This window comes from Phacochoerus africanus, chromosome 13 (genome assembly GCF_016906955.1).
Source record: "Phacochoerus africanus isolate WHEZ1 chromosome 13, ROS_Pafr_v1, whole genome shotgun sequence".
Taxonomy (NCBI): Eukaryota; Metazoa; Chordata; class Mammalia; order Artiodactyla; family Suidae; genus Phacochoerus; species Phacochoerus africanus.
In genome coordinates, this window is record NC_062556.1 from 78350059 (window position 1) to 78377626 (window position 27568).

A 27568-nucleotide genomic window follows, 5' to 3' on the forward strand; every position below is an offset into this window, starting at 1 on the left:
GGTTAAGCTTTTGAAATTGTGGTTTGTCTTATAAAGAACTTTATTTTTTATTTTCTTATTTCTCAGCTAGAGAAATCTGAGCCAGAGAGGAGCTGAGATCACTCGTCCAAGCTCATTGACCTCCCGAGGTCACCCCAGCCTCATTGCAGCGGGTAAGCTGCAGGGCCCTTCTCTGACTCGGCGAGGTAAGGGGACAGCAGTAGGGACGTGAGCAGAGGCATTCAGTTGAACATAAAGTCAATTTCCTAAAATCGTGCTGTTGGCTCCTGGCACTTTCCCTCCTGGCTGATGGTCATGGGTTCTACTGAGGAGGGAAATGACACGAGGAGAAGGACCTCGGACCTTCCATTGTGGGGTTCCATAAAAAACAGTCCGATGTCATCTCAGCAACATGAAATCACCCAGAAGGACACCGCGCTGGACGGCAGGGTTGGTGGTCAGGGGATGAAAGGAATTACTCTCCGGGCCAAGGTGGGCGTTTCGGAGGAAGAGCAGAGATGGGCGCTCAAGTAGCAAACAAGGCCGGAAGGAGACGTCTGGGGAGACTGGGTGCCATGATCTTCTAGAAGCTGTCGGGTCCAAGGGGAGCTTCTCAAAGGACTGTGGCTTCAGCCTGTAAGTAATCATGTGAGTCCTTAAGATTGACTAATCCTGGAGTCCTGTGGCTCAGCAGATTAAGGATTTGTGTTGTCACCGCAGTGGCTCGGGTTGCAGCTGTGGTGTGGGTTCAATCCCCTGCCTGGCAATTTCTGCATCCTGCCCATGTTGCCAAAAAAAAAAAAAAAAAAGAAAGAAAGAAAAAAAGATTGATTAATACCAAGATAAGAGCATTATGCTGCGGGAAGTTCAAGGATTCACCCTCCTTCCAAGAGGGGACTTTGCTTTGGCCAGAAATGTTCCCAACCAGGAGTGATGACGTAAGGACGTGTGAGAGAGAAACACACGAGGTCTTCGTGAGTTTGGGGTGTGAATGTGGCTCAGGAGGGTGGCCTCTTTGGCCAGAGGAGCAGGGGCTTGTCCTAAGGTTTTGGACAAGCAGCTGATTTCCTTATGTTCCATCATACACACGAATAAGCCAAACAGATCTTGCTAAAGATGCCTTTATTGGAGTTCCCATCATGGCTCAGTGGTAACGAACCCGACTAGTGTCCACAAGGATGCCGGTTCAATCCCTGGCCTCGCTCAGTGGGTTAAGGATCCGGCGTTGCCATGAGCTGTGGTGTAGGTCACAGACCCGGCTCAGATCCCGAGTTGCTGTGGCTGTGGTGTAGGCCAGCAGCTGCAGCTCCAGCTCCAATTTGACCCTTAGCCTGGAATTTCCATATGCTGCAGGTGGGGCCCTGAAAAAAAAGGAACAAAAATGCTTTTATTGATATTTGTCCAAAGGATGAGAAAATGTCACTTCCCCACATGCAGAACCCCCTCTAAGTCCCACAAACCTCTCCCCTCCCTGCCTCCCCACCTCTTGTCATCATCGCTGCGGTGGAAAACAGAAAATGGCTGGATATGGGTTCGATTCCTCTCCTTGCTCACGGGGTTAAGGATCCGGCGTTGCCTGTGGTGTAGGCCAGCAGCTGCAGCTCAGATTCGACGCCTTGCCCAGGAACTTCCATGTGCTGCAGGTGTGACCATTAAAAATAATAAAAAAAAAAAAGTAAGGAAAACCTTCTCTCTTTAAAGGTGAGTTTAATGGGGGCAGATGAGGCTTTGCATCACACTGTGAGACTCACAGAGCAGGCACACAAAAAAATGGGGTTTTGAGAGAGGAGGCGTTTTCCTGGGAAGGACCGGTCACTTCTTTCTAATAAAACACGGAACAGAACCATTTTCCTGTGGTATCCTGGACGGCCCAGGGACCGTGCAGCCTGTGGGAGGAGCAAGTCTACGCCCAGTGGAAGCACCACTAAAAGCCAGGCTTCCTGAACCCGCCCAGGGGGGAGGCTGGATACTTGCAATGGTGCAGTAACTCCTGGGAGTGCAGAATGTTTCAGTAGTGGTTTTTGTGCAGGCATTATTTTGAATATGAGAACGACTTATCCTGTGTAAATACTGTCGAATTACTGGAATCTTGAGTCTGTAGAGAGACGTCGACGATTGGTCCTTACTTCCCGTTTCTTCCTAACTCTGACCCCCTGCCCTCACCCAGAGGCTCACTGCCCTGAGCACTTAGGCCTGAGGGCTGGGCGTCCCTTCCGCCTGCCATCTGCGGGGTGAATATTCACATTCAGTAAAAAGAAAGGGTATCTGCGAAAGAGCTGTGAGGTTGGGAACACATCAGCACTTGAGGAACAGGACGGGGGACTGCAGGCTCTGGCACTGGGGACCGTGCTGCCCAGTGGGACGCTGTGCACACTGTACCACCGGGAAGCAAGGTGTTGCGCCTGCGGGCAGGGCCGGTAGGACCGTCCTCGGAAGCCTCTTATTTACCCTCTTCCTGATGAGAAAGAACGCGAAGATCTCTGCTCCCTTCAAGAAACCAGCGCTAAGGTGTGAACAGTCTTAGGCTGGGAGGGGCTTTACTGGAGAAGCAGAGTGGGCGTGATCAGCATAAAAGCGGTTAAATTGGGAAACCGTCCGCGGCCGGGTGGAAACCTGCAAGAAGAGAGGCCTTTGCTCCGCGCTCGTGAACTTCGGACTTGACTCCCAGGCCCCTCCCGACCTCCGCAGCGTCTCTGGAACCAGACGTCCTCTCGGGCCTTGGCGCTTGCGGGGGCGCCCAGAGGGGACAAGTCTCCGAGGCTCAGCGTCCACTAGGTCCAGCCCACCCAGTGATGAGGAGCCAACTCTCCTGCACTGAGAATGCTCTGAGGCTGGCTGGAGGCTGGGCGTGGGCACGGAGGCCGCTGGCAGCGCAGAACAGGAGCAGCAGGTGGACAGGGCTCTCCGCGCTGTGCGTGCACACGGCCCTCGCCTCGGTGCACCTACACACGCATACGCCTGGCCTCCTCTCCTTGCGCACCTACACATGCACCCGCCCCTACACGCCCATGGGCACCCAACCTCTCTTCTTCTCGAATACGTATACACACTGTGCACACACTCGCCCCCCCATGCGCGCACTTCTGTACGTGCATACGCACACACTCAACCCATTCTCCGTGTGCACACCCATGAATGCATCTCTAGCCCCTGGGTACGCGCGCGCGCACACACACACACTTGCACACTGGCTCCAGCCCTCCTGTGCATACACACTCACCTGCACACTTTGCCCCTGTTCCTCATGTGCGCACACGTGTATACACACTCCTACCCCCCGTCCCCCGGATGCGCACACACCCGTGTACATGCACAGGTGCACACCTCCTCAGCTTCTGTCCCCCTCCCCAGGTGCTTATATACGCACGTGCACCCCTAGTCCCTGTCCGCCGCGTGCGCACACGTGCGCATATCCCCGGCCCAGCTCCCCCGCGTGCGCAACACCGCGCCCCGGGGGCTGGGACCTCCTCTCCATCTTTGCTCGGCGCGCGCACACACGCGCGCACATGCGGACGCGCGCAGGCGCAGCCCAGCCCCCCGGAGCGCGAGCGCGGGCCGCGGGGCGGGAGGAGGAGGAGGAGGAGGAGGAGGAGGAGGAGGGAGCCGAAGGCGCGAAAAGGCGCGCAGGCGCGCTGCGGGAGCCGGGCCGCCGCCCACGTCACCGCGCCGCGCACGTCACGCCGCCCGACGCTCGCAGGGTGAGCCCCGCGCCCCGGCGCCTCGGCAGGGCAGGGACCCCGGCCGAGCGCCGCCGGGACCGCCCGCTCTTCCGCGCCCGCCCGCGTGTGCGCGCCGCTGTCCGCGCGCCGACCTCCCGCCCGCCAGGTGCGGCGGGCCGGGGTCCCGGAGGGGCGCACGCGCCGGGCGCCTGCGGACCCCGACCGACCCCCGCCCCCGCGCGCCGCGTGCGCCGACCGGTCCCCGCGCGCCAGGGCCGCCGCGTGGGCGCCCAGGTGACGGGCCCGGCGGGGTCGCGGGCCAGGGTCCCGGTCGGGGCCTGCAGGGGCCTCCGGGCGGAGCAGCGCGCGCATCGGCGTCTGCGCCCGGCGGGGGTTGGGGCGGGCCGAGTCCGAGCGCACGGGGTCCGGGGTCCGGGGTGCGGGGTGCGGGGGCCCGGCGGCGCCGACCCCACCTGCCCGCCGACTGCCGGTTCCGGGGCGTGGGGGGCGCTCGCGGGAGGCCGCCGCGGCCTAGTGACAGGCTGGAGGCCGGGACCCCGGAAGCCCACCTGTCAGAGTTACGGGTCGGCTGGTGGTCGCGGGTGGGCCAGGGCGCCCGTGGGGAGCGCGTGTGCGCAGAGACTGGGGCTGCGCCGGGTGGGAACGCGGGCCGCCAGTGCGGGCTCGGCCTCGCTGCTGGCTCTTTGTGCGCGTCTGGGGAGGCCGGCGGGCATTCTGGTGGCGGACGAGCTTCCATTCCTGAGATGACTTTAAAATCCCCAGCGTGGGGGCTGTTTCTGCGGCCCCGCTCCGAGGGTGGAGTGTGGGCATGGAGAGGAAGGCGCCGCTCCCCTGAGGGGCGGTGGGGATGGTGGTGGTGCTGGGGGGAAACGCTGAGGTTTGTGAACTTCTTATTTCATCCTTAGTCACTCCTTGCTTTTCCTTTCTTCTTTTTACCAGAAAAGTCATTTTTCTTCTCTGGAGGGTGAACAACTATAGCATCGATTTCACGGATCTGGTAACATGGCAAAAGATGTAAGTATGTTTGCTTCCTGCTGGACGCATGTTTGTCTCCTGATGCATTCTTGGTAGTTTCCCGATTTTGTTTCAGAATGACAGCACACAACATTCAGGAGCGTTTATGTTCAGACTCTTAAAGCACATGAAACACGCTAAAGGTGAGGAACCCAGAGGAGCCCCGGTGGCCTTTATGGAGGGTACTTTGCAGGCCTGAGCCCCCAGGGGGCCAGTGCCCCATGGGGCTTGACTGACCCGATCTGTGGGTGTCTTCTGACTGGTTAACTTGGAAATCTGAGTGCCCTGGTGGGGGACCCCGGGCGGGCGCTGGACTGGGCGGAATGGCGCTGAGCGGCCTCTGCGGGTACCGTGTAGGACGTTACTTCAGCTTTGAGCCGTAACAGGCTAAACACTGGGTTTGGCAGCCTTTTTTCTCAGAAAAAGTGGCACTTGGTGTCTAGTGAGGTGGGGTGCAAAAATTCTACTTTAGCTTTATATTTGTCGGGAAGCTATAGAATTTGATGAGTTAGTTTTTTCTCTTGTTTTAAGAAGTAGGCCTTTCGGCCCCAAGATTTCGGCTTTTATCATCTGGGCAGCTCTTTCGACCCTGGGTGACACCCGTGAAATTCACTGAGACCCCGGCTCCTCCTTTAGCGTGTCTCAGGACGTGCTGTTCCGTAAACATTAGTGAAAAGAGGCAGTTTGTGTATTCACTCGTGTGTTGCGTGGCAGTGGAAATGCAGCTCTGAGGACGTGCGTCTGCCTGAGACACAGCCGGAGGGTAAAGCACGTCCCTGTTGGTGGCGCCAGGAAACGGGCATGACGCCTCCGTCACCTCGCGGGTTTGAACCTTCTGCAGGGCGCCTGTCGGAAGGCACCCCAACCCGCTGGGCCTTGGGCTCCGGGCCCCCGCGCCAGTTAGTTTGGCAGAGCGGGTGAACACGGAGCTAGTGTGGTGGGTTTGAGCTTAAAACCAGAGTCTGCGTGTGACGTGCAGGTGGTGTTACCTTCTAATCGTCAGTGGCCAGGCCCAGTTCTCTGCCACTGTCGCCCGGAAGACGCAGGACGGGAGCTGGTGCTCAGTAGGGGTGCAGCTGCCCCCACGCCTCCCATCGTGGGTGGAGGTGGGGAGCCGAGTTTGCCTCTCGTCCTGTCTGAACCCCCTGGAGGAGGCGTCCTCTCCCTCCCCCTGGGCATCCGGGGGATGGGAAGACAGTCCAGGCCCGTGCCTGGCTCCAGGAGACTCCTGAGTGGCCTCCTCCGAAGGTCACTCCTGGAGGTCAGCCCAGCGAAGGGTGGGTCGCTGCGGGCCACCTGGTGGCGGGGTGGGGGTGATGGGGACCACCCGTTGAGCTTGGGTACGTGACACAGTGGAGGTTGGTGTCGCGGTGAGAACAGCCAGGTAAGAAGCAGTGGCTCTGCCTGTCCTGGGTTGGGGTCGGCAGGTGTGCTGGAACCGGGTCTCTCCAGGGCTGTGCTTGGCGGGACAGAGGCTGCGGGCCGCTCAGGCTCGGCCCCGTCTCCCCCCGCGCTGGGTCTTAGATCAGGTGTGACATTGGAATCTGGGAAGCTGACCATTGTCGGGGGTAGGGGGCAGGCATAGGAGCCTCACTCTGCCCTTGGGGGTGAGGTCAAAGCCTGCAAGCACCTCGCACAGCCTCTGGCTGAAGCGGGTGGGCTGGGACCCCAGCTGGGCGGAGCTCCTGGGACTTCATGGGGGGCCATTGGGCCCAGGGAGGCTGGAGTTAGGTTCGGGGGAGGCGGGGGGTCCCAGTGGAGGCGGACAAACTCGGGGACTGATGGGGGCAGCCAGCCTGCAGAGGCCTGGGGAGGGTGGCGATGGATGGCCGTCCTGCTGGTGGTCAGTTCCCCGAGAAGACCCAGAGCTTTCCTCCACCAGTCGTAGGCCCGCCTGGGCTCAGGATCCAGCACGGCCAGGCCCGCCGGTCCCTGCGCGCATCTGCTCGCTCTGGGTCTGCAGGAGGTGACGGTGCCCTTGGCGGGGGCGCCCGTTCTCTGCGTGGACCTTGAGCGTTGTGTTTACGGGTTGACGTTCAGCCACACCAGGCTTTTCCCGACCGGCTCTGGGTTGTCCATCTAGCAGGACTTGAACCGCTGAGAAAGTTCAAGTAGCGGGTCTTGTATCAGGAGCGTCGTGTTTATTGTCCCCGGGTCTGAAAGCTCCAGGGAAGGAAGAAGGAGAACCACAGCCCCCGTCGGCCGCGGCAGGAGTCGCTGCGGCATCGCGGTTCATCCAGTTGGACTCTCACTCGGTCGAGTGTAGGGACGGCCTCTCACGAAGCCGCGGGCGTCTGGGCTCCTTGCTCCTCACTCGTCTTCACGTCACGGACACGTAGGCCTTCCTCTGGGTGTCGATGCTGCCACGGCCCCCTTGGCAGCTGTGGGTTCATTGGACGCGTTGGGACTGGGGATGTGACGTATTGAAAGAGCGGGTTAACGGGGGTGGCGAAGAATGACTGCTCCTCGCTTGTCTTTGAAACGTCGAACGCACGGAGCGCGGGGGCCCCTTCTTGGCGCGCGGACCGAGAGCTCCGGGCTCTGAGTGCAACCCTCTGGGCCGCTTGCCGTTTCGTCTTCTCCTCGCAGATGTGAGCGCCACGAGGGGGGGGTGGGACGGGGACCCAGCCGAGTGCCGGCCTGACCACACGGGCCATCTGAGAGGCCGGCAGGGGAGCCGTGCAGCCCGGCAGAGCCCCTCCGGTGTGTCCCGTCCCCAGGCCCTAGCATTGGGGATTCTGGTGGTTTCCGGTAAAATCTTCTCAGCGTTTCTCAAATCCATGATGACAGCCCAGGACCAGTCGTCAGAGGCGTGGCTTCGTGTGGACACTGTGTGCGTGCGGACGGTGCGGGCGTGTGTGGACGGCGTGTGCCTGTGGACGGTGCGGGCGCCGTGTCTGGGCCGTGCTTGGGTCGCTTCCCGGGCCGGTCGTGCCTGGTGGGGCCCCTCCCATCAGGCAGCAGGAGAGCCCTTTCCACGTTCGAGTCCCATCCCTGAGTCTGACGTACCTTAAACACCCACAAGCTTGCTGCATGTGGCAGGTGAGCTTCTAAGCTGCCTTTTTTTATTTTGCACTTTTGGTCTCAGGGTTGAATGTTTTCCTTTTAAAGCAAGCGTCTTTGTGAATCGATGGACCTGCCCTGTGCTCCGTCCTCCATTCGGGCTGACTCCCTGTGGACTCGCATCCACTGCAGAAACAGGATTTAAACCCTGGCGTTTCCCAGCAGATGCGGATGTCTGGCTCCCTCGTCCTTCAGCCCGAGTCCAGGTCCCGGCGTCTCAGGGTGCACCCTGAGAACACACTTCGTCCTGCGGGGCAACCCCGGGCAGAGTCCTCTCCGGGCCTGGCGGCTCGTCTGTAAAGTGAGGGTGGCACCCTCCCTCCCTCCCCGAGGTGATGGTTCCCTTTGGCGGCTCCCAGCGTGAAACCTGAGGCTTGGAGGAAGTCCGGAGCTCGTCACGGGCCTGCGTGGTCAGGGGTGGTTGGTCTGATCTGAGCTCAGGGGGTGGCCCCACTCGCGGTGCAGCTGAGGGCATCGCCCCTTGTCAGGGCCCAAGCTCGGGAGTGGAGTGGGCAGAGCCTCCAGAGACGGGCGGGGCGCAGGGCGCACGGGCCGCCCTAACCAGCCCCGACAGCGTTAGGCCCGAGCGTGAGGCCTCGCAGGGAGGCCGTGGCCCCTTCCCTCGTCCTCAGCCGCTTCCATGGGAGCCGTGGGGCCGAGGGAGGGGACAGGCCGTGTGTCCTCCTGGGGTGGTAGGTGATTGCTCTGACTGGGGCTGGGTGATGCCAGGTCATGTTGCTCCTTGGCCGAGCGAGGGAGTCGGAGCAGGACTGGGTGAGGGAGGCGCTGTCATCACTTGGTCTGGGGGGCCCCTGTCCCCAGGGGCGGGTGCTGCGGGCCCGGGACACGTCGTGCTGGCGGGCGAACCGGCTCCCTCAGTAAGCAGCTGGCCCCGTCGGTCTGCGCTCTGCACCAGGGCTCTGGCATCCACTGGCCGTCAGCTCTGGAGGCACAGCATGCTGGGTGCGGAAGCCTGGGCCCTTCGGCGGGTCCACGGGGGAGAGCAGGGGCTGGGCCGTCCGGAGCGAGGGGACTGGGCTCTCCCGGCCTGTCTGGTGTGTGGCCTCAGATGGCTCGTCCCTGCTGTGGTCGGGTCCTGGCTCTGGGGCTCTCAGCCCGTGTGACCAGGCTGTTGCTGGCACCCGAGAGATGCAGGCTTCTCAGCCCAGAGCTGGGTGCTTTCCGAGCCCGGCTGCCCTGGGTCCCTTCCTTCTGGCCGGGCAGGGGCCAGGTGGTCAGTAGGGGGGCCTATCTTCACTCACCTCTTGGCTGGGCGGGCAGTGGTGGGGGCAGACCTCAGGTGACCTTCTGGCCTGGTCTTGCTGTGATCCGCGCTGGTCCTTGGGCAGGCGTCTGGTCCCCTTGTTTTTGGGGTGGGGGCTTTGGAGAGTCAGGAAATGACAGCAGGGCCTCCCCTTCGTCTGGGGTCTGTCAGATGGGGGCTCCCACCGCCTCCCGCGTGGACCTGCGTGCAGCTCGGAGGGGCTGGGGCGCGGGTTCCTCCCCTGGACCAGGTGCTGACTGGGCACTGACTGGGTGCAGGGTGGGACGTGCAGGGCGGTGGTGCCAGGGCTTCCCGAGGGCGGGAGCGAGGGGGGAGCCGCGCCTGCTCCCTCCGTGGCCTGGCCTCTGCACGTTTGTTTCCACCCCTGCTTCCCATGGGTGTGTTGCGGGGGGGTGTGCATTGGCTTGTACACGTGTGTGTAGGCATGTGTGTGCTTGTTCACACGCCTGAGTGTACGTGCGTAGACGTGCGTGGCATGCACTGTGTGTTTACTCGCACGGGTGTGTGGGTGCAGATGTGCGTGCACGGGGGCTGGGTCTGCATGTCTGAGTACGTAGGGGTTTGCTCGTGTGCGTGGGTGACTGTGCGTGTAGACACGTGTCGGCGTCTAGAGACCAGGTCAGGTTGGGGAGCAATTTTTGGTCCTGCGGTGCCGTGGACGTGGATGCGGTTCTGAGACGGGCCGTGGGCGGTCCGGCCCAGGATGGCTGGTCTGTGCGGGGAGAGCCCTGCGCTTGCCCCCGACGCCCGGCCGTCTTCGCGCTTGCACGTGTTGGGCACACGCTCCTCTCAGCACGTTGTGCTGGTGCCTGGAATGCGCTTGACCCTGAGGCGCTGCCCGCATCTCCGTGGTCACCCCAGGACCAAGCCAGGCTGCACTCCGAGGTCCCACTGCCACAAACGCCCCTCCTGCCCGCGGAGCTGGTCTGTCCCGCCGGCGGGGATCGCGCAAGGTCTGGCCCGGGCCGGTGCCCTGCCCTCCGGCTGAGGTCCGGTCTGTGTTCAGGATGGCCCGCCCGGTGATGCTCGCCCACCTCAGACGTGACAGGTGCGTGCAGCGGAACAAGAGAAGCAGTGTCGCACGGGTCGAGGGCCAAGCCCGAGCGGCTGAAATCCCTAGAGGGTCTCTCTCGTGTGGATCATCGCAGCCAGAGACCACGGGCAGGGTGGCAGGGCCCTACCGGGCCCTCGCAGCTGCGTGGGGCGGCCGGTGCCCCTGAGAGGCTCGCTGCCGCGCTCCCGATGGCCCGTCTGTTTACTCTGTCCTCGTTGCCTCCACAGGCCGGTCTAATTGAAGCCAACGGGGAACTCAAGGTCTTCATAGACCAGAACCTCAGTCCCGGCAAAGGTAAGGCACCTGCTTTGGGAACGTGGGCCAAAGCGTGGCCTGTGGTGGGGACCCCGGCTGGACCGGGCCCAGCAGCCCTCAGAGCCCAGGTAGACATGCCGCCTGCACGAATGTGTCAGCCAAGTTGATTTTGGTTTGAAAGTCGCATGGTCTTTGCAGCAGTTCAGGAAGTGTGGCAAAGTGTAAGGAAGAAAATAGCCCAGCTTACATGCGTCCCTTTGCCTCACCGCAGCCACATGACGCCTCTCAAAACAGCGGGAATCTGTGGGCCTGTGGCGCCCAGCTCTTGAGCAGTGAATCTGTGGCAGCACTGATTCTAGAAGGAGCCGTGACATTTGCACTGTTGGAATGGGGAGGGTGGGTGGGCTGTCGCAGCCTCTCCTCCCAGGGTCCTTCCTTGCAGGACCTGATGGACACCGGCCAGCTGGTGCCTTTGAACCTGTCTCCTAGATGTGGAGTTGCCGACTCGGAAGGCTTCTCACCTTGAGGCGCTGGCCTGCGATGCCCCTCTGGCTGGGCCGCGTTGGGGAGCTTGGGGGCCGAGTGTGTGGCCGTTTCGGTGCAGCCCTGACCCACGAGCTGGATGGAGGCCGCCTTGCCTTAGGGAGAGTTTGGGTCAGGGCCCGGGGTGCTGAGTGGGGAGGCCCTGCACTGTTAGGGCAGGTTCTGTTTAAGGAGTGATTATTTCGGAGTTCCCCGGCGGCTCGACAGGCCCTGGGCCCAGCCTTGTCTCCTCTGCACTGTTGGGCAGGTTCTGTTTAAGGAGTGATTATTTTGGAGTTCCCCGGCGGCTCGACAGGCAGGCCCTGGGCCCAGCCTTGTCCCCTCTGCAGCACAGCGTGGTGTTTTCTGTTAAAGTGACGGGGCAGAAGTCACATGAAAAAGGCAGTCTTTGCTCCTTTGGAAACGGTGCAAGTGTCACCCTGGGGGTCCCCTGACGCTCCTGAGCGGCTTGCTCGTGGTCACTGTGGGCCCGCCCTTCCTCTCTGAGCAGCAGTCTGCGTCAGCACCAGCGCTGTGAGCCAGGAGCCGCACTGGAGGAAGGAATCGGAAAATGAGAGCTTGACTCTCCTGAGACACCCTGCATCGGCCCGTTTAAGATACTTCCTGGTGTGGTCTGGCCGCTCTTCTGAAATTTGAAGAGCTGTTTTCCCAGAAAATGCTCTGGATTCCCAGGCTTTTGCGTCCTCAGGTGGAGGCAGGTGTCCTGCTGTGGAGGTTCGGCCAGTGTGTCTTAGGTGCAGCTGCAGCTGCGCCGGCCCTGAGCTGCTTCGGGGTCCCTGCCGGTGGCCTTTGTGCGAGCGTCTGTCTGCTTTGGGCAGGTGCTGCCGAGTGGAGGCAGGGGTGCTGGAGGCAGGGGTGCGTGGCAGCACCTGAGGTGCGCCCAGCCCTAACCAGTCTCCCTCTCCCTCTACTCCCGAGGCCCCCCCGCGCCCAGGTGAGCGCTGGGCTGCCCTCCTCCCCACCGTCTCTCTGCGACTCAGGGCTGCAGCTGTGAGCACGCCTTCCTTTTTTCTGACCTCTGTCTTTCTGCCTTCATCACACTTGCTGTTGTCTCTCAGTTGAAGTTTTTGTTATGCAAATGATATGTGGTCACTGAAAAAGCCCTGACTGTCCGGGCGTTAAGGTGCTCCTGTTCTGTTGGGGGCACCTGGAAGTGGTGTCTGTAGAGAGGTGGCATGATCCCCTCTCTTGCAGCTTCTGTACCTCCTGTCGCCTGCTGGAAGCTCTGACACCTGTTTTGTCTTTTTAAAGTATCTTGCGTCACATCTAAAACAATTCAACAATATTTGCTTTTAGTTAGATACAGAATTCTCTTTTTAGAGGAAGATAGAAGACTCAAAGTAGATATGCCTATTTCGCTGACAGCAAGTAATTGAAATGTTGGTGTTGGTGAAAACATTAATATTCAGGCAGCTGAATTGAAGGACGACTCTTCACCTCGAGTTACAAGGGAAATAATTCAGTAATTCATCTGTCGCAGCTGAAGTCATTGTTTGTTGAAACTTGAAATCTGCTCCTTAAAATGCAAGAATTGGAGTTCCTGTCGTGGCGCAGTGGTTGACGAATCCAACTAAGAACCATGAGATTGCGGGTTCGGTCTCTGCCCTTGCTCAGTGGGTTAAGGATCTGGCGTTGCCGTGAGCTGTGATGTAGGTTGCAGACGCGGCTCGGATCCCGCGTTGCTGTGGCTCTGGCATAGGCTGGCGGCCACAGCTCTGATTGGACCCCTAGCCTGGGAACCTCCATATGCCGCAGGAGCGGCCCAAGAAAATGGCAAAAAGACAAAAAAAAAAAAAAAGCAAGAATTGTAAAGGATTCAAAAGTGAAAACTTCCCGTCATTCGTCTGAGGCGTCCCCCACCCCATGCTTGGTGCGTCCTGCCCCCGCTGCTCCCCGCCGCGCCCTGGGCACCACCTCCGCATCGGCCAGTCTCCTCCGTGCCTTCCTCCTGCCCTCCGATGCTGTCCGGGCACGGGGGTTGGTTTTGTGCTTGAATTGTGAGCTGCGTTGCGTTTGCTCTGCCGTGTAGACTGTGGTACCTTCCTGTCCCTGTGTCCCTCACTGCTGCCGCCGGGGGCACAGGGTGGTGCCGCCGCCGATGCCCTGCAGCCCTTGCGGAGGAAGGGGTTCCTGCCCGCCTGGCTCTCCCGCTTTGCTCCGTGAGGTTCGGTGTCTTTAAAGAGGCAGCCGCTGCCTCTCGAGCTGTTCTTCCTAAAAACAGACGAGAGTCTGCTTCTTGGAAGGAAGAAGACGACTCCGTTTCTAGCTTTGCAGGCGTGGAGGGAGGTGCCAGGATGGAGCTTAGCTCGCAGTTTAAATTCCATACCTGTCATGGGATTGTCCACTTTGGGAGCTGTCAGCTCTGGGTCCTGTGTTCGGAACATTCTGGAGGTGGGCAGGCGGGCAGGTTGGTGACGCCCTGAGTGTGCCGGAGCCCCCAGGCCCTGGGCGGAGTGGAGCCCAGGGGCTGGGAGCTGGGCTCGGGGCGCGTACATTTGAGAACCGGGCTCGGTGGAGGTGCTCCTGCTGACCCAGGGCCCAAGACGGAGAGGTGTCCTGGGGAGGCAGCATCCCCTGGGATCAGGAAGGCGTGACCGCTGTCTCCTTGCCTTGCAGGCGTGGTGTCCCTGGTCGCCGTCCACCCCTCCACAGTGAACACAATCGGGAAGCAGCTCTTGCCAAAAACGTTCGGACAGTCCAGTGTCAACGTCACTCAGCAAGTGGTGAGGCCTGGAGCAGGCGGGGGAGGGGCCGGCCTGCCTCGGGTTCCGGGGGTTCCGGGGGTTCTGGGGGCGCGTGGCTGGGCGCAGGTGGTCTCTGTGCGCGGGTGTGGCTGGAGGGCAGGACGCGGCCCGGCCGCGTGAGCCTGCTGGCCTTGAGGGTCCTGCGCCTGCGCTGATGGGCGTTCCCTGGGACAGTAGGTGCGCTTGGGTAGAGTGCCCTTGAGCCTCTGGGTGGGCAGGAGGCCAGTGTCCTGTGGAGCCCAGGGTGGCTGTCAGTCGCTGCAGGGCAGGGGCGTCCCCGCCCATCCTGGCCGACGGGAGGGGCCGGGCCGTGGGGGACCCTCTCCTGTGAGCCCCCGGCCAGCCCATGGCTCCCGGCATCCCGGCCCCCACGGCCTGGTGGCCCTGCCGTGGCCTCAGTAAGCGCGACCGCTCTGCTCACCAGGGTCCGTATCCGCGGCAGACGGCGGTCCCAGACCTTACTGGGCGCACCGCGGGTGTTCAGTCATAGCGTGTGTCGCTTTACTCATAGGGACCATGTGTCCCAGTGGAGGCGCGTCTGAGGCAGCGTTGGGGACCGTACAGCAGGCTGTCGCTGGTACCGGTTTAAAGTGTTCAAGAGGGAGGTCAGCTGCCGTTGGTATCGGTGCCCTCTGACCTTCGGCTCTGCCAGCCTGAAGGCTGCCAGGCCTGGAGGACCAGGCTGGTTTGGAGCCTGGTCCCTGCCTCCTTCCAGAGCCCGGTTTGTGAACTAGACCTTTCGTGGCACCTGCGCACACAGCAGATCTGACCGGGGGGCCTGGCAGGTTCTCAGGGAGAGGGCATCGTGGAAACGGAAGAGGGAAGCACGGGTAGAAGAGCCGCTGGTGTCCTCCAGGCTGGGGCCTGGCCTCTCCCCTGTCCTGTCAGGGAGCGCCACCCACTCTCCCAGCGGGCAGCTGTTGAGCGCCTGCTGTGTGCCTGGTGCTCTGTTCTCGCACAGCAGGTGCCAGAGGGGAGGTGCCCTTAGGGACAGGTTGGGCGGACACGCGGGACCCCTGGGGAGCAGCAGTCCGTGAGGCCTGTCAGCAGCCAGGCCGGCTCCTGGACCTGCTCCTCCAAGGACCCCCGTGCTGAGTGCAGGGAGCCCCGGGCCCACGCGGTTCCGTCACACCCGCTAGAGAGACCCTGACCCTGGGGGTTCGTTGGCTTTCCTGCCTTGCTGCGTCATGCAGACAGCCGCTCTGATCTTACGTCTGGAGAGCAGGTGACCCGCAGTGTCAGGACACTGAGCGCCGCAGGCTCTGGGGTGAGACTCGAGGGAGGCTCGGCTGAGCTGTTTTCCTTTCCCCCGGTCTGCAGCTTTATTAACATTGACAGGTGACCTGGGCTTAGGGCTGATTTACAAAGTGCCAGGTCAGCTTTCCCCGGGCCACACAGGTAACACTGATCCCGCTAAGTGGCACTGAGCAGGAGCGCCCAGCTTAAAATAGCCCGGACCGGCCCGCCCTCGGCGGAGCCTCAGCCTCCTCCCGAGCCGTCACCCAGAAACGGGGCTTCTGAAGGGCTTCCTGGGTGGTGGCTCGAGGCCTGGGGAGCTGGAGTTTGGCTCGGCTGGGTGAGGCTGCATCTGTCCCCAGGTCAGCGTGTGTGCCCAGCTGATGGCTCAGAGCGCCAAGTGCTCCGTGTCAGAAAGGCCCTCGGCGCAGGGCGGGTGCCCGCGGCCCCCGGCGGAGGGGTGACCCCAGCGCTGTGGCCTCCCCTCCCCCACCTGCCGTCCCGGCTCCCCGCACGTGGCTGGCGGGGACACCACAGTGAGCCCGCTGGCCCAGTGGTCCGCTCTCCTTGGCCTTCCCGCTGTGTGTCGGCACGTCTGAAGGCGGGTGTGTCCCGGCCCGAGTCTCAGGGAAGGGGGCGCGGAGGAGGCCCACGTGGCCTCGTGCGCATGCGCTCCAGGCCCCGGCGCCCCCGCCCCCTGCCGCTCTGCTGTCGCCGGAGGCGGGGCCTGAGATGGGCAGGGAGTGGATTGTGCCGCGGATGGGTGGCCCTGGCCGGGGGCTGCGGTGTCCAGGTTGGGCGCTCACACGATTGTTTTCTAGTCTCTGTGGTTAATGAAATCCAGCAGCGGCCGTGGATGAGAACCGACCAGTCGGCGGCGTCCCGCGGGGCGATTCTGACTGTTGTGAATTATCTTTTCTGACTGTAGGTGATTGGCACGCCTCAGAGACCTGCAGCGCCCAACACTCTCGTGGTAGGAAGCCCACACACCCCTAACACTCACTTTGTGTCCCAGAACCAGCCTTCAGAGCCCTCACCTTGGTCTGCAGGGTGAGCACCTCCCCAGCCTTTACCCCCAGCCCCTGGCCGCGCGGGCCCAGCAGCGAGCCGAGCCGGGAAGGGGCTCGTCCAGCGCAGGTGCGGGCGGATGTGCCCCCGAGAGGTTGGGCTGCGGGAGAGCCCCCTGTATTTTTGGGGTGGTGGTTACACTGCAGAGTGGAAAGCCCCCATATATTTTGGGGTGCTGGCTGTTGCGGGGTGGAGAGATCCTGAATACTTTGGGGTACTGGCTACATTGCAGGATGGAGAGCCCCCGTATATTTGGGGTACTGGCTACATTGCAGGATGGAGAGCCCCCGTATATTTGGGGTGGTGGCTACACTGCAGGATGGAGAGCCCCTGTATATTTGGGGTGGTGGCTACACTGCAGGATGGAGGGCCCCATACATTGGGGGTGGTGGCTCCCAGGAAAGCGTGGTCTGCTCTTGGTGGGAGAAGAGGCGGAAGCTGTCTTCTTAATGTGGCGGTAACGTTCACGTTGGCATCGCGTGCCCTGGAAAGCAGCATTTATTACACCGCATTCAGTGTGATGGGTCTCAGAGCAGCTTCCTGGCTGCAGCTCAGCATGGCCGTGGGGTCAGCCCTGGGCGGTGGCCCCCACACGCTTCCTCTGAGCCTCTTGCACTAAGCAAAGTGACGTGGAGCTGATTTTACTCCAAGGTCAGCTGTGCGACTTTCCTTAAAGATAAAGCTATAGAATCCTGTCCGTGTTGGTTCTAAAGCTGCGATTAGTCCCCGAAATTCATCAGTTAGGAACTTGGGGCAGCCCTTTCCTGGATGTGGTGACTTAGGAAGGTCAGGTGCTCGGCTTCGGCCGTGGGAGCGGCTTCCTTGCGGCCGGCGGGGATCCCGCCCCAGCTCCTCTTGCGGCTTGCTCGGGTTCGCCCCCAGGTCCCTCAACTTGCAGCAAAGCTTGCCTGGCTGCTGCTGTCAGGGACATCTTTCTAAGCAGCGTGTTTGGTGTGTTGGATATGAGTGATGTGTCCTGGGTCCCGCCCTCTGGGGCGTTTGCCCCCTGGCCTTTCGAAGAAGGCGGGGCTCCCTGGTTGCCACGGCAGAGCCAGGCCCCCCGTCGCAAGCTGCCCACCGGCCTGTTGCTCGCCAGCCCCCCGGGACGGGGCTCAGCTCTGGTTAGGGCCCCGCGCTGAGGCCGAGGCTCTTCCCTGTGTCTTAGGAAGCGTAACAGGAAGGGGGAGAAGAACGGCAAGGGTTTGCGGCACTTTTCCATGAAGGTCTGCGAGAAGGTGCAGCGGAAGGGGACCACGTCCTACAACGAGGTGGCGGATGAGCTGGTGGCAGAATTCAGCGCTGCCGACAACCACATCTTACCCAGTGAGTCGGTGAGTGGCCCGCTCTTGGCGTTTGAAACGGGGTGGGGCCTGCAGTCAGGAAAACAGTGCGACTTGCCCGGCCCGTGCGTAGCCCCAGTGCTTTCCTGCCAGGCACCAGCCCTGGCTCTGCGGGGCGGCGTCCCCGCCCGGCCCGTGTCACCGGCAGGGGCCGCGGTGGGCTGGGGCCCCGGGGGAGGTGGCGGCACGCTTCCTCGAGCGCTTTGGGCCGCGCGTCTCGACGCTGCCCCGCGCGGTGCTGGGTCTCCTGGAAGCCCCCGTGTCGCCGACAGGCCTACGACCAGAAGAACATACGGCGGCGCGTCTACGACGCCTTGAACGTGCTCATGGCCATGAACATCATCTCCAAGGAGAAGAAGGAGATCAAGTGGATCGGCCTGCCCACCAACTCGGCTCAGGAGTGCCAGAGCCTCGAGGTGCGCCAGCCGCCTGTGCCGGGGCGTGTCCGTGGCAGGCGCGGTCGCTGTGCCCCTGGCGTCGGCTGAGGGCCTGGTGCCACCCGCGTTCTCCCGGCGGACGGTGGCGCACGGTCTGTGGGGCGCTGCAGACGCCCTGCGGGGGCGGGCGTGTGGGCCCGGCCAGGGGGTGGGCACCAGTGTGGTGCTCCTGCACGCTGCCTCGCGTGGGCTTTTATCGTATCGTGTCGTCCTTATTTACTTATTCATTTTGTCTCCTTAGGGCCACACCCACAGCATATGGAGGGTCCCAGGCTAGGGGTCGATCAGAGCTGCAGCTGCCGGCCTCCACCACAGCCACAGCAGCGCGGGATCCGAGCCGCGTCTGCAGCCTTCACCAGAGCTCACGGCAACGCCGGATCCTTGACCCACTGAGCAAGGCCTGGGATCGAACCCGCATCCTCATGGATACTAGTCGGGTTCGTTACCGCTGAGCCACGATAGGAAGTCCTGCCTTGTGGGATTTGAAAAAGTCATCCTAGTCCAGAAACTGAGGAGGTGGAGGGAGGGCGCGTAGCTTTGAGACGAAGAGAGGCCCACCTGTGCCCAGCAGCCTCTGCCAGGTTGAGCCCTGTTTCTCCACCGTGAGGTTCAGGGCGCTTGTTTTGGGCAGGAACCTACCACCTAGGTGACCGTGCGGTGCGTTGGAAGATGTGCCGTGAGACCATCGTGACGGTGTTTGTGGCGGTGGTGTGTTTTGCAGGTGGAGAGGCAGAGGAGACTGGAGAGAATAAAGCAGAAGCAGTCGCAGCTCCAGGAGCTCATCTTGCAGGTGAGGGACGCCAGGCGCTGGCCCAGCGTCACCAGCCGGCTCCTTCTCGGTGCTGCTTCACGTTCAGCAGAGAACACCTCCGCTTTGGGATCTCAAGCAAACTTCATTAGTAGCCTTTGAGGTCCTCCCGTGGACGTGAACTCTCGGGTGTGGCCCAGTGCGTGCGTGTCAGCCGTTGGGAGGCGTCTGCCCTGCAGGGGGAGGCCCTTAGGACTCAGCGTGGAGAATGGGGAAGGCGCGGGAGTGTGTTCTGAGCGCAGGCCCCGACCAGGTGTGAGACACGGGTGGATCCTGGCAGATCCTGTCCGGGTCGGCGTGGTGGGCAGCGAGCCCGCAGACGTCCCGGGTGCGGCCCCGCCCCTGCCAAGTCTCAGGCGCGGGTCTTGGGTGCGGGGAGCCAGCTGGGGAGGCATTGGGCTGGAGGGTGCCGGGACCAGGGGCAAGCGTCCGGGGGCTGGGGTCGAGGCACTGAGAGCTGTGGCGCGAGCAGGACCCTGGGAAGGAGGCAGAGAGAGGGTCAGGACAGCCACGCAGCCAAGGGTGACAGGGCTCACCCATCAGGAAGGGCCAGGGGTCGGTGTGGGGTTCAGACCCTCGGGAGGTGTGCGTTGCCTCCAGGCTCGGCCCATCCGCCCCGTGGCTGTTTCCAAGGCTCGCCTGTCGCCCTTGAGAGCGGTGCCCGGCCCTCCCTGCTTGGCGGGGGCGGGAGGGCGGGCCCCGCAGGCTGAGGGGCAGGTGGACTTGGCAGATGGAGGGCAGGTGGGCACAGGCCTGTGGGATGTGGTCGTGTGGGCCACGGCTTCTCCCGGCCCCAGGCCCCACCGTTCAGCCACCTTCCCCCCCCCCAAGTGACTTCTGGGTCCTGTGGGCCGGCTCAGGGGAGGGGCTGGGGCGGGGTCTTTCTGGCTTTAAATTAACAGCAGGAAAGTGACCTTAAGGATGAGGGTTGCCTGAGCCCAAGGCCCCCAGTCCCCAGGGGGACAGCCGTTCCTGCGGGCGTGCTGGGCCTGGCCACCGCCTGGAGGCCCCCTGGTGTGTGGTGGGATGGGGCGGGCCTCAGACCCCTTCCCCAGGGCCATTTCTGTCCCCACACCTCACCCCTCCGGTGTTTGGTTTTTGGATGTTTCCTTGGCCCGGCAGCTCCCTGGGGCCTGCAGCCCCCCAGCCGCTCTGCCCTCTGAAGGCGGCTGCCCCCTCCTGGGGTCGGGGACAGCAGGCTGAGCGCGTGCGCCGCGGGCTCTCTTCTAGCAAATCGCCTTCAAGAACCTGGTGCAGAGGAACCGCCAGGCGGAGCAGCAGGCCAGCCGGCCGCCCCCGCCCAACTCCGTCATCCACCTGCCCTTCATCATCGTCAACACCAGCAAGAGGACCGTCATCGACTGCAGCATCTCCAACGACAAGTAGGTCGCGGGGCTCGAGGAAGCCTGTCCGCGCGACCGGCCGCGCGTCCAGCTGCGGTCGCCGAGGCCGCCTTGCGGCGCCAGTCAGCGGGTGCCACGCGCTGCCCTCCCGGCCTCGCGTGTGCAGTGCGGGGCAGGCAGAGCCCGTCAGGGCTCTTGCCAGGGTGGCAGGTGGGCCGGCGCCGTCCGAGCGGACGGCCGGGTGGCTAAGGCAGGCTCGGGGCGGGTCCCGCGCGGGGCCCCGAGCCGAGCGAGTCCGGCTGTGCCCGGAGGAGCCGCAGTTGCCACGGGGCCTCTGTCCCCAGGTTCGAGTACCTGTTTAACTTTGACAACACGTTTGAGATCCACGACGACATCGAGGTGCTGAAGCGCATGGGCATGGCCTGCGGGCTGGAGTCCGGGAGCTGCTCTGCCGAGGACCTGAAGGTGGCGCGGAGCTTGGTACCAAAGGCGCTGGAGCCCTACGTGACAGGTCAGCCTCCGCGCTGGGGTCGGCTGGGCCCGGCGCCTGGAGCAGAGACACGGGGGCGGGTGGGGCTGCAGGATGCCGTCTGGCGGGGCCGCGGCCTGGGACGCACAGGGCGGCGCCCACAAGGACGAGCTGCGGTCCACGCGTGGTGTTTGGAGCAGGTGTTGCGTCAGGTCTCACCCTCCCGGGGAGGCCCTCGGCCTGTGGGGGCTGTGGCTGCTGTGGGCCTGTCCCCGGGGCAGCTGCTCGGTCACACAGGAAGCGTCGATGAGCCTGGACAAGTGGTTCTGCTGTGTCTGGGTCCTGGCGTACGTTGTGCCAGCGCCTCAGCTGAGCCTGGCTCTGGGCCTGGGCTTTGTGGTAAGAAAAAGAGCGGCCCCTTGGCCCCAGGCGGCCTGGGCTGTCCCTGGGAGCTCCTGCCTTGACGCTGGGGCCCATGCCGCCCAGAGCCTTTGGGCATCGCCTCCGTGTCCAGGGACAGTGGCTTCTGCCGGGGCTGCCCTGCTGCCACGCCCTGGGCTGGGGGACGCAGCCGCCTCCATGGCAGGGCGGACGTGGGTCCTTCCTCTCGCCTCTGCCTGACGACGGCAGTGTCCGTCCCGTGGCACAGCCGTGTTGGCGCAGCTGCACCAGTTAAAAGAAGTCACGGAGGAGTTCTCTGGGGGGTCAGTGGGTTGAGGATATGGCGGTGTCGCTGCTGCGGCTCAGGCTCAGTCCCTGGCCTGGGAACTTCCGCCGTGGTCGCAGCCAAAAAACAAAGTGTAAATGAAGAACTTCGGGGCTGACTTCGCTGGGCCCGGCAGGGCTGCTTCCCTGGGGCCCGCCGACAGCCGTCCCCTTTCAGCACCTGTGCCTGTTTCCCGTGGTCTCTGTTTTCATGCCATTTGCCTTGTTTTCTTTCTAGAAATGGCTCAGGGATCACTTGGTGTCTTTGTCACGTCAGCAGTTTCCACTTCGAATGGCACAAGGCTCTCTGCCAGGTAACTGGGCCGGTGAACGGGGCAGACGGGCGCCGGGAAGCCGTGGCGATGGCAAAAGGGAACGAGCGCCTGGTCGGCTGCTCTCGCTGTGCAGAGCGGGGACCGTCCCCAGGATGCATCGTCACGGGCTCCCCCCAAAGTCACGCCCAGAGCTTGTCCCCTGTGCAGAGGAACTTTTAATTCTGATGGTGTTCTTTCCCTAACAATTAAAACCGATGCGGGGTTTTTATGTCTAAAAAGAGAGGGCGGCGAAGCGGGGGCACGACTGCCCGAGTCCCAGGGCAGCCGCCGAGTGACGGGCTCCTCCGTCTTGTCGTCTTCTTTTTCTTTTCAGACCCTTGGGGTCACCGTGGGCATACGGTTTCGTCCCCTGCTTTTCCCGTGTCACTTACTGTGTGTGTTTTCTGTCATTGAAGGAGCACCACCATTTCAGTTAACGTGTACTTGACCTTTGACCTGGCAGCCCCCGGAGCAGGGTCATGTCCTGCCGCAGTGTCTGTCTTTCGGTTTTGAAGATAAACGAGATAGCTTCAGCCCTGAGTGTTGACAAGACAGTGGCTTTAGTAGTTTCTGTGCAGCATCACGTTGTACATTTCACACGTTTCTGTCAGTCCTGAGTGTCAGTAGATGCTTAGTTTTTCAAGGTAAAGGCAGGAACAGCAGCCCGGAGGTCCACGGGGGGGGGGGGGGGGGGCGCTGACAGCACGGTGTCTGCACACCTGCCGTGGAGGCCCTGGGCCGTGTCCTCTGTCTCTGCGACGTGGCACGGCCCCAGCGCGGCAGGCGGGGCGGCCCCGCGAGGGTCCCAGCCTGCCTGGCCCGTCAGGATCCCGACGAGGCTGGTGAGGCGGCGGGGTCTCTTGGGATCTGCGCTCGGTGGAGTTTTGATGGGTCAGTTGGGTTCTCAGCTCTGAGTCTGCGCTGTCAGGGGAGGCTGTGTGAAAAGCCTGAACACGGCTCGTTCCCAGAGGTGGAATTTGGGTGTTTTCTAAATCCCATCTTTTGTTTTTTTGGCCATGCTGCGGCATACGGAGTTCTTGAGCCAGGGATCAAATCCAGGCCGCAGTGGCAACCCAAGCTACAACAGGGCAATGCTGGATCTTGAACACACTGTGCCGGGCTGGGGGTGGCACCTGCATCCCAGAACTCCTGAGATGCTGCCGGGCCCTTGTGCCACAGAGAGAATGGCTGGACTCTAAGAAATTCTTTTTCTTGGTCCATTTTCAGAGGCTTAAGTCAGTTTTTATAGTGAAGGAAGCAAGGCTATGACCGTTTCTGAAAAAGCCTGACAGTGTGGATTTTTCGGTGTCTTACCAAGACACGAAACCTCACTGAACCCCCCTCTGTGACCGGACCCTCGGGTGGTTCCCACCTGCAGGAAAAGCTGCGATGAGCAGCTCCGTGGCGCCGCTTCGACCCTTTCTGACTTGGTCTCCGGCTGGACTTCCGGGAGGTGGGGTTACGTCGTTGGGCGGCACGACCTTGATGAGGGTCATTGGGCGGCGTTGGGAATACCAGTGAAAAGTGTTACGATGCATGTGGTTTTCGTCTGCTAAGAGCTTTTGAAAAATAATTCAGTGAATTTTATTATGTTAACAGTTGTACAACCATCATCATAAACCTAATTTTCGAACATTTCCCCGCACGCCCCCTGTCCGTTTCCCCGCTCCGTCCCCTTTGGTGGCCACGAGGCTTCCAGAGTCTGCGTCTTTCTGGTCTCACAAGTGCGTTCGCCACATGCCGTTTTCGGATCTCACGTGGAAGCGGTGGCACTTGCCCCTCTTCACTCCGTGTGGCAGTGTCTCGGGCCGTCCAGGTGGCTGCAGACGCCCTGCGTCTTTCCTTGTTGTGGCTGAGCGATAGTCACTGCTCTGCGGCCGCATCTGTACTCGCTCCTCTGTCGACGGACGTTGAGTTTGCTCCCGTGTCTCGGCCGTTGCATGCAGCGCTGCGGCCGACACTGGGGCACGTGAATCTTTCCCAGGCGTGGTTTTCTCTGGACAGATGCGCAGGAGTGGAACTGCAGGTCATATGCCCAGTCTGTTTTTAGTTTTTTGAGGCCCCTCCGAACTGTTCTCCGCAGTGGCTGCACCAGTTTGCACATCTGCCAGCATGTGGGAGGGCTCCCTTTCCGCCGCACCCGCTCCCGCGTTTCTTGCGGGTAGACTTCGATGACGGCCCTTCTGGCTGGTGTGAGGTGCCCTCCTGGTGGTTTCGATTGGCATTTTTCTCGAATCATCAGTGACGGGAGCATCTTCGTGTGTTTTTGGGCATCCGCGGGCCTCCCTTGGAGAAATGTCTGTTTAGATCTTCGGCCCATTTTTGATCGTGTTTTTTGATGTTTGGCTACAGGAGGTGTTTGTATGTTTTAGAGATTAATTACTTCTCAGTTGCTTCGTTTGCGGATGTCTTCTGCCATTCCGTGGGATGTCTTTTCGCTTCGTTTATGGTGAGAAGAACATTCGTAACATTAGGTACTTGGAGGCGCTGCCTGCAGATCCTGTGGGGGCCACGGGCCTGGGTCCCGAGGGCAGGGGCTTAGCTGCGCGACCACGCCCCAGTTTCCCACTGAGCGAGCTCTGGCAGGCACAAGAGACTGCGTTTCCCGAGCATTTCTGTCCTGTCGTCTTTAACCAGGCTAACTGCGGACTAAGTCCCATCTGAGGAAGCAGTGATGTTTTTGTTTGTCTTTTAGGGCCGCACCTGCAGCATATGGAAGTTCCCAGGCTAGGGGTCCAATCGGAGCTGCAGCTGCCAGCCTCCACCACAGCCACAGCCACCCCAGATCTGGAACCTTGTCTGCGACCCACACCCCAGCTCAGGGCAACACCGGATCCTTAACCCACTGAGCGAGGCCAGGGATCAAACCTGCGTCCTCTTGGTTACCAGTCAGATTTGTTTCCACTGAGCCACGATGGGAACTCCTGGAAGCAGTGGTGTTTAACCAGGCTCACTGCTGACTGACCAAGTCCCACCCGAGGAAGCAGGGAGGGCCTCATGCTGGTGGCAGGGAGGGTACCCAGATGGCCCCGTGTCTGGAATCTGGATGGCCTCTGCAGAGTTTTACCCCTCGGTCGGCGCCCCTCAGCACCTGGCGTTTCTCATTAGCACCCTTTTCCTTGCTGTGAAACACTGAGACGGGTGTCTGGCCCTGTGCCGTCAGAGCGTGGGGAGGAAATGGCCCCAGTCCCCTCCAACACGGTGGGCGCGGGCTGTGACTGCCCACGACAGACCCTTCCTCTCGGCTGGCTTGCTGGTGGCCACCGAAGCCGGGGGTCTCGGACCAGGACCCCGGCTCCCAAAACCTTCTCCATTCTCAGCCGAGGTCTTGCCCGAGGGCCCTTGGCCTAGATGGTAGTACCCCCCAGCCGGCTTCGACAGCCAAAGATGATCACGGGTCCCAGACGAGGCTGCCACCAGCGCCCGTAGTCCCCGCCCAGGGCCAGCCCCGCCGAGCATCAGGCAGCACGCTCCATGGAGCTGCGCGGACTGGGGGCCCTTGGAGCCCTTCCTGGAGGGGCAGGAGACAGAGCATCTGACAGAGACCCTCCTGTCCCGCTCGGCCCCCTGGGCTCAGCCGTTTCCACATGCTGGCACGTGGGCGTGTACACACAGGCTCAGGGGCACACGCTGCCCCCCAGGGCCCTTTCCTGCCCCCCGTCCCGGGGCTGGGGCTTGGCAAGGTCACAGGCAGAGGCCTGGAAGGAGGACCTCAGGTCTCTGGGTTTGTGCGCCGGGTTGGCTCTGATGTGCAGTGAGCGGGGACAGGACCAAATCCTGGGGCCGAGGCTGCCCTGGTTTTGGTCGTGGCCCATCGAAGGGGCCGAGAAGGGGTGAAGCCGGCCGCGGAGTCCTGGCTTCTGTGACGTCCCGTCTCCGTTGGCCTCCTTGGCCAAACCCAAACCTCCCCGAAATGCTGGTGTCTGTGCTGCAGACGCTGACGCCTCCTGTCCTTGCAGCGACCTGGCCAACGGCGCGGATGGGACGCTGGCCACGAGCTCCAGCGGGTCACAGTACAGCGGCTCCAGGGTGGAGACGCCCGTGTCGTACGTCGGGGAGGACGATGAGGACGAGGACGACTTCAACGAGAACGAGGAGGAGGACTGAGCCGGGCCGCGGCGGGCGCCGCAGGCGCGTCTGGGGAAGAGGAGCTCTGCCTCGGCAGTTTCTGTCCTTCTGCTCCCCCAGGGGCCCGGGAGCTGCGGGTCCTGCGGCGCCGTCTCCGTGGGGTCCTGGCGAGCCGTCGCGGCCTCGCGCACCCCTTGAGAGTCTGTGTTTTCCTTTGCTGTTTTTAATTCAGAGTTGATTTCGCCCCTTGCTGAGTTTGCTGAGGAGCTAGTGCTCGTTGACGTCGACCAGGCCGAGACCCTCCTGCCCGGCCGGCCCGACGCAGCGCGGAGAGGGCGCCCGGGCTGCGGGCCGCGCCGACGGCCAAGCTCTGCCCCTCGACGTTTGATCGCGACTTCGTTTCCCTTAAATTATATTGACTGTGTGACCCCGTCAGGTTTAGACTTTGTTTTCACTCTGTGTTGCAGCGGTTTGCAGAGTTCTTTGTTTTTGTTTTGTTTTGTTTTGTTTTGTTTGGAAAAAAGTTTACTGCCATGCTGGTGCAGCTATAGAAACTGAAAGCTTGGAATGGTTTATTGCTTATGGTAAAATTTGCCTGATTTCTTACAGGCAGCGTTTGGAAACTTTTTATTATATAGTTGTTTACATACTTATAAGTCTATCATTTAAAGACATGTACTGAAACAAATGTTGTATTTGTTTCGTAAGCATCTTCCTGTAATCTATTATAAAGTTGAAATTAAATATAGAGAATGTTTTAACAGTTTTTTAACTCGAAATTTGTCAATCATTTTTAATAGTTCTTTTTTTATAAAAAGAAAAAGGAATTTCAGGACAGGCAGTAGTCTCTTTTAAAATTTATTCACCAAGAACCATTAACTGCACAGTTGCTGTTAGCTGCCTGTTCTAAAATAATAGTCTTTTTATTGGAACACAAATAAACTTTTCTGTAATATTTTGTGGAATAAAGAGACTTTAATTGTTTGACTTGTTTAACTTGGCACTGTTAGTTTTTATTAATAAAACGCGCATGGGAATTTGAAACATGCTGTGTGTCCTGACTCAGGGTTACTGTCTAGAGCTCACTTGATCCGCTGGACGGGGGAGAGGTTCCAGGCCCCTCGGCCACCACAGCCCCTCTGCGGCCTGCGGTTCGTCCTGCTGCTGCCTGGGCGAGGCTGAGGAAGGAGGGCCTGGACACGCCAGCGGCGGTAGCCTTTGCTCCTTGCCTGTTTTTAGAAGAACAGCACTGACCGCTTTAACGTTTTAGTCCCCATAAAGTGCGAGCTTCGCAAACGGGTCCCCTGAAAGCACCACGGGGAAGGTGGCCCTGGAGGCCCTCGCAGGTGACGCACCTGCAGTGTAAACCAGGCCAGGCCGCCGGGCCTTTCTGCTGGATCTCGAAAGTGGAGACATTCTTTGGGTTTGATTTTCGGAAAGGGGGATGTTGTAAGGCGAGCTGGGGGGGGTCAGTGTTTTCTTCAGGCGCGCGGGTCAGTGGGTGAATGTTTCGGGGAACGGCTGGAGGCTGCAGCAGGCGCGTGTCCCCCAGCACGTGGCAGCGCTCCCCTTCTTCCGGGTGGGGTCCCGGGGGTTGTGCGGGTGGGGGAGGGGCACAGCCGCACCTGCTTCCGCAGGTTCCCTGTTCTCCCCACTGCATCTGCTGGGTGGGTCCCGCCAAGATCACACTCGGGGCAGCGGGGGGTGGGTGGGGGGACCTAGGCCCCCGGCAAAGGGCTCTAGCGACATGTGACCGTGGGCCTGCTGTTGGGGGGGGTCCCAGTGCTGGGGGGGCACCTCAGGCAGGCAGAGGACCTGGTGCTCATCGCCCCTCTTTTCCTAGCAGGCAGCTGGTCCAGTCATACCAGCGAGTCGCCCGTCAGGGCGGCTGGGCCACACCCCTGACCCCTGGCTTCCCGGGCGGTGTCCCCGGGTGGGGGGCTCTGACGTTTAGGGGATGTGCCTGTTTGTAGAGGTCGACTGGGACTTCAGGGCTGGGTCTCTGAGAACAAGGCCTGTGGCCACTCGGGCGCGTGGTCCTGGGTCTCAGCACAGCAGTGGTCCCGGGAGACGTCAGCCCCTGAGCCCGGCGGGTGCCCCGCAAGTCAGCCCCTTGGTGGCCTCGGGGTGAGGTGACAAGGCCTCGCGACTGAGCCAGGTCGG

At 61.6% G+C, this 27568-nt stretch overlaps 1 protein-coding gene across 2 annotated transcripts; it reads left to right on the top strand.

Moving 5' to 3' along the window:
• The first annotated feature begins 3616 nt into the window (after positions 1-3616).
• Positions 3617-26398, top strand: TFDP1 (transcription factor Dp-1). Of its 2 annotated transcripts, none has more exons than XM_047755839.1 (12): positions 3617-3677; positions 4599-4673; positions 10303-10369; positions 13490-13596; positions 15782-15903; positions 17087-17252; positions 17534-17677; positions 18420-18488; positions 19737-19888; positions 20194-20360; positions 21262-21337; positions 25297-26398. In XM_047755839.1, the coding sequence occupies exons 2-12, from the start codon at positions 4662-4664 to the stop codon at positions 25442-25444; spliced, it is 1230 nt and encodes a 409-aa protein (XP_047611795.1). In that variant the 5' UTR covers positions 3617-3677; positions 4599-4661; the 3' UTR covers positions 25445-26398. The 2 variants fall into 2 exon arrangements, with proteins under 2 accessions (XP_047611795.1, XP_047611796.1); XM_047755840.1 differs by lacking the exon at positions 3617-3677 and adding an exon at positions 3678-3804.
• The last annotated feature ends 1170 nt before the right edge of the window (positions 26399-27568 follow it).